Source organism: Antechinus flavipes, chromosome 6, assembly GCF_016432865.1.
Source record: "Antechinus flavipes isolate AdamAnt ecotype Samford, QLD, Australia chromosome 6, AdamAnt_v2, whole genome shotgun sequence".
Lineage (NCBI taxonomy): Eukaryota > Metazoa > Chordata > Mammalia > Dasyuromorphia > Dasyuridae > Antechinus > Antechinus flavipes.
Window position 1 is genome coordinate 242,478,451 of NC_067403.1, and position 10,592 is coordinate 242,489,042.

Genomic DNA, 10,592 nt, shown 5'->3' on the forward strand with positions numbered 1-10,592 from the left:
GATAATTATGGATTTCTTAGCAAAACACTCTATAATTATTTCTTTCATTCTCTTCCTAATGCATGCATGTACTGATGAGGTTAATGACTATCCAAGATAGCTTATTCTATCTATATATCTAAATGTTTACTCTAAAACCCACCACAGTGGTTTTTATTAGGTTTCTCACATTCTCTCCAAAATTAAATTTATTTAATCTTTGTAACCAAGGCATTTCTTTCAGCTCTATCATGAATTGCATGCCCATTTCTCTAAGAGCTTGTTCTGTTTCTTGGGTTAGAAAGCTGTATCCTTAGTAAACACTTTGACAACATAGTCATGTAGATTTATTTGGCCAACATATTTTATGTCAGAACAATTTCTTTTGTGGAGATAATTAAGACCCCCTGGAAAGTTTCTGAGTTATTTTATTAATTTTTGCTTGACTTTGAGTTGTGGATGTGTTTCAGCCATATGCAAATCTTTGTGATGCCATTTGGGGGTTTCTTGGCAAAAATAGTAGAGTGGTTTGCTATTTCCATCTGTAGCTTAATTAAATTAAGCTTAAATTAAATTAAAAAATTAAAATGAGGAACTAAAGCAAACAGGATAAAAATTCCCAATGACACAGATGTAGTAAAGCTAAGGCTAGATTTGAACTCAGAAACTTTGACTCTAAGGCTAATATTTAATCTACTGAACTACTAGCTAACTCACTCATTGAACTACTTCTTAGTTTACAGTCAAATGTATGTCTATGGGTTGTGAATGGGGACACACAGTCATTAAACATAGTTGGAACTAGATGTATTTAATTTTTGGCCATATGGACTAACTGGAAGCAATATTTTGCCTAGGAGCCATCTGAATCAAAGCAAAGATTTCCAAAGATGAATTAAAGATTCTGTCTTTCTTTAATTTTCATTCCATTCTCACAGTAAAATTTCTCTTATGCCTTTGAGGAAAACCATTGCTTTATCTTATTTCCAGACAAAATGAGTGATACATTGAAAGACCAATAAATATTTAAGAGTCTCTTAAGTTACTGTGGTATAATTTTATGCACCTTGATGTTATATGTTGTTTAAATATTTTATTTTCAGAAATTGAATGTACCAATAAAAATATGTATCAGGAAAGAGCTTGGACTACATATTTAAGGAGAGAGAATTGATCCTTAAAATAATCATATTGGGCCATGTTTGGCAAGGAAACAATTTATGCCAAGAAATGACTCACCCTACAGTCTTATAGTATAATTATCAATTTGGATGAGGCAGATACTGAAATTGGAAAAGAACTCAGAAAGATTTATTGGTTAAAATGAGGAGCCCATAAAAGTCAGGGCCATCTTAGACATCTATTAAAGCCAAGAACAGAGCAACTGTGAGTTATCAAGGACTATCGTCATCAAGGAATAGTGAAAGTACACGTTTTTGCTGAATGTCAGAAAGAACCAGGGGATCAGCATTATATAGTGTCTAAGTAGAAATTTGTGAATGTTGATGTCAAAAAATTTCTGAGTTTTCATTTATTCAATATTTTTTTATGATTCTGCATGTATCCCTACAAAAATCAATGAAAAGTGGGAAGTACATCAAATCCTTTTGACACATGATAACATTTGATCTTTTTAGAAAAGTTATAAGCTAATTGTATGATGCTCATGTTACTGATAGAGGTCTGAAACATATAGAAATTAAGTGAAATGCTTTTCATCATGGCATTAGGGAGCAGCAAAGAGAGTTTCAATCCATTTATCTCTTGCACCCCAATCCAAAGCTCTATGCTCCACATCTTACTGGCAAAAACTGTGCGTGAAGCTTTGAAGAAACCAACATTTGAAAAGATGTATTAGTCAATATCTTTCAAAAGTTATGTGCATATGAATGCATGTCTCTGTGTGTGATCACATAAGAAAATATGAAATTCTTTCCCAATTACTCTTGTCCAAAGCTTATTTTAGAATTGCTTCACTCTCCTACCAGCACTAATTTTTTTAAAAAAACTTTTTTTTCTTGTAACACTAAAATGATAGATCATCTATTTGACTTTCTCATGATAATCAGAATATAGGCAATTGATTTACTGTCTAGAATATAGTTATAAGAATCAGAATTAAGGAGGTAACAGGACCTCTCCTCCATTCAAGATTTTGAGCTAACTTATAAAAGCAATTGTTGACCATATTGTATAATGTTTTCTTTCTGTAAGAATCTGATCATATCAGTTTTCAGTATTTAGATAATCTATGAGGTATCAATGCCATTCTAAAAAAAATGAGACATTCAAATTTATGCAAACACACAATTGAATACACAAACACACAAAGACTATAAATATGATATAGAATTTAAAAATTGCCACCTACAAATAAAATCATTTTACAATGCTCCAAAATGAGAATACTTGAGAAAGTAAAAAAAAATGCTGTGAGTAAAATATTTTCTAAAATTCTATTTTTCAGACATAACCAAGGAAAACTGAAACTCATTTCATTGATAAGAGATATGTAAAATCTGATTTGAATTCCTGATTTTATAATAGAAACTTTTCTCTTCCTTCCCAGGTCACGTGGGATCTGAATATCTTCTATCCAAGAGAATAAGAATGAAATCGTATAATGATATCCTGTGCATTTTACATATGTTTATGATAATAATTGAAGTCAGTGGGAATGGTTTACTCCTTTACTTGTATGGCTTTTATTTAATCACTAGTGAAAGGATAAGATCTGTTAATGTAATTTTCATTAAATTGTTTCTTTCCCATATTCTGATGATTCTCTTCAGAGGAGTTCCATTTGTAATCCAAGTATGTATCCAGAAAAATTTTCCTTAGTGACATTGAATGCAAAATCCTTATTTATCTGCCAAGAGTGTCCTGAGGACTTCACTTTTCAATAGCTGCCACCTTAATGTTTTCGAGGCCCTCACCATCAGTTCTAACACCCCTAAATGGGTAACAAAACCAAAGACCCATGGTGCATAGTTCCAACCTTTATCTTCACATTGCTACTCAGTTTGCTGATAGATGTGTTTGGGCCTCTATATGTGATTGGTCCCAGGGGAAAAAAAAAAAAAAACCTTAGTCACCTTAAGAAGAAATTGGGATACTGTTCTATAGACTGACATGCCATAACATAAATTGTCTTCAAGTTCAATACACAGAAATGTCAACAACCAATGACAAAAGAAGCTAAGAATTTGTAAGCACGCAGAGAAACAGAGAGACAGAGAGGCAGACAGACACAGAGAGAGAGAGAGAGAAAGAGAGACACAGAGAGAGACAGACAGAGACAGAGACAGACAGACAGATAGACAAAGACAGAGACCAATAGAGAGAAAGAAAGAATACTTTGAAAAGTATTGACAGTAGATAGAGTGTGACTGTTCATTTGGTTTGGTAAAATGAGAATAGTTAATTTTAACTCTGAGATGCAAGATCTAATTTCTGATCACACTACCTAGGTTTTGGTGTGTGTGTCTACTGAGCAAGTCTTTTAATTTTATGTTCATTTTAAATTTTTCTCTGTAAAAATTATATATACAATAGGGCCAATCAAAATCTGAGGTTCCAGCCAAGTTTAAATAGTTTTCTTTATGCACCCAATGTTCCCTATCTTAAAAGCAAGCTGTCTCAAAAGAAGTTTTTTTCACCCTCTGAAACATCTATTCAAAGGGCATATAAACCATAACCCTGCCACCATGAGTGTCTTTGATTTTCAAGAATGCCATTGAGCTCTCCTGATATATGACAAAGAGGTCATAGAAGAAAAGTATTGACTATGTATAAAATATATACATACATACATATATACATATGTATGTATACACACACACACATATATATATATACACATACACACACTCACACACATATGTCTTTACATATATTTAAATTGTACTTTTCTTCAGGGATTGAAGAAAGAAAGGGAAGAAAAGGGGAGAAACAAAATTAAAAAGTACACAGCAGAAAACAAACCAAAAAAGCTACTATAGGTAAAGAAAAGATGGTTATTTCTGAACATGTGTCATACATATTATATAGGTTTTCTTGATAAGAAAATTTACTGCTTGATATTATAAAATTCTTTCTTATATTCTATTGGGTACATGGCAAGGTGTTCTCCTTTTCCTATTTTACATTTTACTTTTAAATAATAAATATAAAGAAACGTTTTTACTAACTTTTGCTGTAAAAATGATCTGACCATATGAGTTTAGTTTTATGTGATCTATGAAATATCAATGCCAATCTAAAAAAAAGGCAAATATGTTTACATAAATATACAATCAAATAAATACATAAACACATAAGACAGAAATTAAAATTAAAAATCCCTATTTACAAGAAAAAAAATTACAATATCTCCAGATAAGAATACTTACATTAAGAAAGTAAAAAAAAAATAGAAAACTAGTGGGAGTAAAATATTTTCTAAAACTTTTTATTTCTATAATAACTAAGGAGTAATGAAGATCACCTCATTGGTAAGAAATGTGCAGAATCTGATTTTGAACTCCCGCTTTTATAACAGAAAATTCTCTCTTCCTTCCTAGGTCACTTTGGATCTGAATATCATTCTGTCCCAGAGAATAAGGAATGCAGTCTAACGATGATATCCTCTGCATTTTACATATGCTTCAGATTATAATTGGAGTCTTTGGGAATGGTTTACTCCTTTTCTTGTATGGCTTTAATTTAGTCACTGGTCAAAGGATAAGACCAATTGATACGATTTTTGTTAATTTGTTCCTGTCCCATATTATAATGATTCTTTTCAGGGGAGTTCCCACAGCAATCCAAGTGTGTATCCAGAAAATTTTCCTGAGTGACACTGAATGCAAAATCATTGTTTATCTGCAGAGAGTGGCCCGAGGACTTACACTTTGTAATACCTGCCTCTTGAGTGTCTTCCAGGCCATCACCATCAGTTCCAACAATAACAAATGGGCCAAGCTGAAAGCCAATGCCCCCAAATACATTGTTCCATCATGTGTCTTCATTTGGGTACTCAATTTGTTGGTAGATGTAGTTGTGCCTCTACATGTGACTGGCCCTGGGAACAATACATTCAATCACCTTAAAAAGAACCTTGGATACTGTTCAATAGACTGGCATGCCATAACAACGTCCAATCTTGTTATGTGGAAGACACTTTATGATGCAGTATTTCTGGGATTGATGGCCGTTTCCAGTGGCTACATGGTGTCTGTTTTGTTCAGACACAAATGGCAAGTCCAAAACCTTCATAACACTTGCATCAACCCTATTGCCACCCCGGAAACCACAGCCAGTAAAGTAATCTTGTTGCTCATGATTACCTTTGTATGCTTTTATTCAGTTAGTTCGATCTTTGTTATTGTAATGGAAAAATCTAAAGATACAAGCCAATGGATTATACATATGTCTGTAATTTTTAGTTCCCTTTACTCAACATTAAGTCCTTTTGTTTTAATCAGTAGTGATTCACAGATCCTCAGTTGTTGTAATATTTTCAAAAGAAAAAAAAATGTTCTCATCTTCATTCATTAAAATCTCAGAACAAAGACATTTAAACTATGAAATTTCAAAGAAGCAAATAAATTCTAAAATCTCAGTTCAAAATCTTTTTTTAAATATAATTATAAGTTTTTATTGAAAGAACCCATGCCTGGGCAATTTTTTGCAACATTATCCCTTGCACTCACTTCTGTTCCAACTTTTCCCCTCTCTCCCTCCACCTCCTCCCCCAGATGGCAAGCAGTCCTATACATGTTAAATATGTCATAGTATTTTATAGACACAATATATGTGTGCAAAACTGAACAGTTGTCTTGTTGTACAGGAAGAGTTGGATTCAGAAGGTAAAAAAATCCGGGAAGAGAAACAAAAATGCAAACAGTTTACATTCATTTCCCAATGTTCTTTCTGCTAATAATTTTCCTAATATTGAACCAGTCCTGCTTTCTTGGTATAAAACTTCCTTGGTCATAGTGTATTATCCTGGGGATGATTTCCTATAATCTTTTTGCTAATATTTTATTTAAAATTTTAGCATCAATATTCATGAGGGGTATTAGTCTATAATTTTCTTTCTCTGTTTTCAGCCTACCTGGTTTGGGTACCATATCTGTGTAATAAAAGGACTTTGGTAGGGATCCTTCATTCCCTATTTTTTCAAATAGTTTATATGGCTTTGGAGTTAATTGTTCTTTACATGTTTGGTAGAATTCACAGGTAAATCCATCTCTTCCTGGAGATTTTTTCTTAGGGAGCTGGTTAGTAGCCTGTTCTATTTCTTTTTCTAAAATGGGACTGTCTAGTCTATTTACTTCTTCCTCTGTTAATCTGGGCAAGCTATATTTTTGAAAGTATTCTTCCATTTCATTTAACTTGTTGAATTTATTGGCACAAAGTTGGGCAAAGTAACTCCTAATTATTGCTCTAATTTCCTTTTCATTAGTGGTGAGTTCTCCCTTTTCATTTTTAAGACTAACAATTTGATTTTCCTCTTTCCTTTTTTAAATCAAATTTACTAAGGGTTTGTCTATTTGTTGGTTTTTTCATAGAACCAACTCTTAGTTTTATTAATTCAATAGCTTTTTTACTTTCGATTTTATTGATCTCTCCTTTTATTTTTAGAATTTCAAGTTTAGTATTTGATTGGGGGGTTTTAATTTGTTCCTTTTCTAGCATTGTGAGTTGCAAGCCCAATTCATTGACCTTCTCTTTCTCTATTTCATGCAAGTAGACCTCTAGAGATATGAAATTTCCCCTTATTACCACTTTGGCTGCATCCTACACATTTTGATATGATGTCTCATTATTGTCATTTTCTTGGGTGAAGTTATTAATTATGTCTATAATTTGCTGTTTCACCCAATCATTCTTTAGTATGAGATTATTTTAGTTTCCAATGATTTTTTGGTGTATTTTCCCCTGGCCTTTTATTGAATGTAATTTTCATTGCATTGTGGTCTGAAAACAATGCATTTACTATTTCTCCCTTATTGCATTTAAGTTTGATTTTTTTATGTCCTAATATATGGTCAATTTTTGTATATGTTCCACAAACTGTTGAGAAGAAAGTGTACTCCTTTCTGTCTCCATTTAGTTTTCTCCAAAGATCTATCATATCTAAATTTCCTAGTATTCTATTTATTCTTTCTTATTTATTTTGATTTATCTAATTCTGAGGATGCAAAGTTGATATCTCCCACTATTATAGCTTTGCTCTCTATTTCTTCTTGCAGCTCTCTTAATTTCTCTTTTAAGAATTTGATTGCTACACTACTTGGTGCGTATATGTTTAATATTGATATTGCTTCATCATCTATGCTACACGTTAGCAAGATATAGTGCCCTTCCTTATCTCTTTTAATTAGATCGATTTTTGCTTTTGCTTGATCTGAGATCAGGATGGCTATCCCTACTTTTTTGACTTCACCTGAAGAATAGTAGATTCTGCTCCAACCTTTTATCTTTACTCTGTGTGTATTTCCCCGCTTCAGGTGTGTTTCCTGTAAACAACATATTGTAGGAGTCTGGCTTTTAATCCATTCACTAATCACTTCCTCTTTATGGGGGAGTTTACCCCATTTACATTTATGGTTTAAATGACCAGTTCACTATTACTTGCCATCTTGGTAACCCCTGTTTGTACTTTTCTCCCTTCCTTCCTCCTTGTCCCCTTCTCCAGTATTAAACTTGTGAGCATCACTTGTTTTTCACAGCCCTCCGTTTTTAGTATCCCTACCCCCAGCTTAGTGTTCCTCCCCCTATCTTATTCCCTTTCCTCACAATTTCTGTGTTCCCTTCTGCTTAGCTTATTGCTTCCCTTTTCACTTTTCCCCTCCCACTTTTCAATGAGGTGGGAGAAGTTTCACCATAAACAGAATATGTCTAAAATTTTTCTCTTTAAGCCAATTCTGATGGCAGTAAGATATACACTATGTTCATCCTCAGATATAATAGGTTTCCTTTGCCTCTTTGTGAGATGTAGTACCTCCATTTTATCCTTTTCCAGGTACAATTTCCTTTCTACCTTTAGTTTCTAGAACAAGGTATACATCTACTCTTTATATATCTTTATAGCAGAAATGTAGTTCCCAAGATTTCTTTTTATCTTTTTAGGTTTCTCTTGAGTTTTATAATTTAGATCAAACTTTTTGTTTATTTCTTTTTTTTTCATCAAAAATAGGTAAAATTCGCTTATTTCATTGAATGTCCATCTTCTTCCATGGAAAAAAGATGCTCATTTTGGCTCAATAAGTTACTTTTGGTTGCATACCAAGTTCCTTAGCTTTTCAGAATATCATATTCCTGGCTCTTAGATTTTTTAATGTGGACACTGCTAGTTTTTGATTAATACTTATTGTGGCTTCTCTATATTTGAATTGCTTTTTTTTAGCAACTTGCAGTATTTTTTCCTTCATCTGATAGTTCTGTACTTTGACCACTATATTTCTTGGTGTTTTGATTTTAGGATCCCTTTCAGTAGGTGATTGATTAATTCTTTCAGTTTCTATTTTACCCTCTGTTCCTATAACTTCTGGGCAGTTCTCTTTGATAATTTCCCAGAAAATAGTGTCCAGGCTCTTTTTTTTTTCATCATATTTTTCAGGTAATCCAATAATTCTCAGATTGTTTCTCCTAGATCTATTTTCCAGGTCTGTTGTTTTCTAAGAAAGTATTTGACATTTTTCTCCATTGTTTCTTTCTTTTTTTTTTTTTTTTTTGGTTTTGCTTGATTGATTCTTGTTGTCTCCTCAAGTCATTCAATTCCATTTGTTCAATTCTGATTTTCAATGAAGTATTTTCTTCACTCACTTTTTAAATCTTTTTCTAATTGTCCAATTAAGTTTTTAAGCAAGTTGTTTTGTTCTATGGAATTTTTTTCCATTTCACCAATTTTATTTTTTAGAGAGCTATTTTCTGATTCCAACTCACTAATTCTGTTTTTCAAGGATTTTTTTTTTTTTTTTGCTTTATCCACTCTGTCTTTAAATGAGTGGGATGACTTATCCAGATTCTCTTGACAAGCTTCCCTTTCTTTTTCCCACTTTTCTTCTACCTCTCTTGTGCGAGCCTTTTTAATTTCTTGTATGAGATTCATCTATGTTGAGGATCAGATCATATCCTCCTTTGGGGATTCATCTGGAGACAGTCTGTTTTTGGTGTTCTCAGGGTTTAAAGTCTGATCTCTATCCATATAGAAGCTATCAATGGTTAGGGTCTGTTTAAAATTTTTGCTCATTTTGTCAGAGTTAAAGGAAACAAACTAACAAGAAAAACAAATGGTCTGCTTTTTTTTTGTGGGAGGGAGGGGGGCTGGATAGTGTTACCAAGCTTCCTCTACAGATTGCAGGGGGCAGCAGTGAGGCATTAGCAGGACTACAATGGCTGTGCTGTGCCTGTGCTCTGAGACTCTGAGTGGGTGCTGAGATGCTGTGGAGGAGGGGTGGCCAGGTCCCGAGAGACCTTAGCTTTTTGGGGTTATAGTCTTCACCCTCTGTGTTTTTAGCTTCTCTGCTTGTCTACTGGCTTGCTGTCAGGGCAAAGTATCCAATACTGTAGTAAAACTTTCCTCACAGAGATGGCTGAGATCACATCCCATTCTCTGGTCTGCTCAGCCGTGAGCTGCCTACCATGCTTTCACTGCGGCTGCCTGCCCTTAGCTGGTGCCTGGTCTAAAACCATCCCGGTCCTTGAGCAAAAACGGACCTTTTCTGGCAAATTTCAAGGATGTCTTCTCTTGCTAATTATTTGTGTTTTTTTTTTCAGTCAAGCAGTGATTTCAAGGCTTGTCATGAAATAAATTCTGAGAGAAAACACAGAGCTTAAGTAGATGCATGTGTCCTCTCAAAATTCTTGGCCGGAAGTCCGAAGTTCAAAACTTTTATTTGTGAAAGAGGACATCTGGAGTAAAAGTGAACAGAAAATGAATATTTTGCTTTTTCAGTTGTATGGTTCTGTCCAACAAACCAATATTTTTTTTTCCAAAGCAAAAAGAGCAATGAAAAATGATGGTTGGTACAAATTCCAAATTGTGTTTCCATCCCTCATGGAAGACACCTTAATTGTCACCGAGTTCAGTAGACACAAATGTCAAGAACCAATGACAAAAGAGGTTACAGTTTTGTACATGTTTAACCAGTTTTGTGATAAAAAAATTTAAATGTTATTTTTCATTACTAGAAAATCACAGACCCAAGCACTGTGTTGCTGTTCTTTACCTATAGCCAATAACTTTTCATTTTCCTGATCCTTTTTTCTCTTACATTAATGATATTTTTAATAAGCTTTTCCTTTTTCCTCAAATATATCTCAATTCTTGAGACATTTTTAAAAAGGGAAATGAGAAATGGAGTTTGTAAGCGTACAAAGAGAGAGGGAGATAGAGAAACGGAGAAACAGAGAAGCAGACAGGCAGACAGTAGACAGGCAGTCTTCTGAGCAAGCCCTTTATATTCTATTTATTTTTATTTTTTCTCTGAAAAAATTATATAAGAATAGAACCAATCAAAATCTGAGATTCCAGACAAGTCTAAATAGTTCCCTTTATGCATCCAATGTTTCTGATTCTGAAGGTAAGAACAGCTGTCTCAAATAGAGTTGTTTTCACCCTT

General features: G+C 33.5%; 1 protein-coding gene across 1 annotated transcript; it reads left to right on the forward strand.

Moving 5' to 3' along the window:
- Window positions 1–4,584: 4,584 nt before the first annotated feature.
- LOC127540748 (vomeronasal type-1 receptor 4-like) lies at window positions 4,585–5,517 on the forward strand. The gene has a single exon (XM_051965590.1). The coding sequence runs from the start codon at window positions 4,585–4,587 to the stop codon at window positions 5,515–5,517; it is 933 nt and encodes a 310-aa protein (XP_051821550.1).
- Window positions 5,518–10,592: the final 5,075 nt, after the last annotated feature.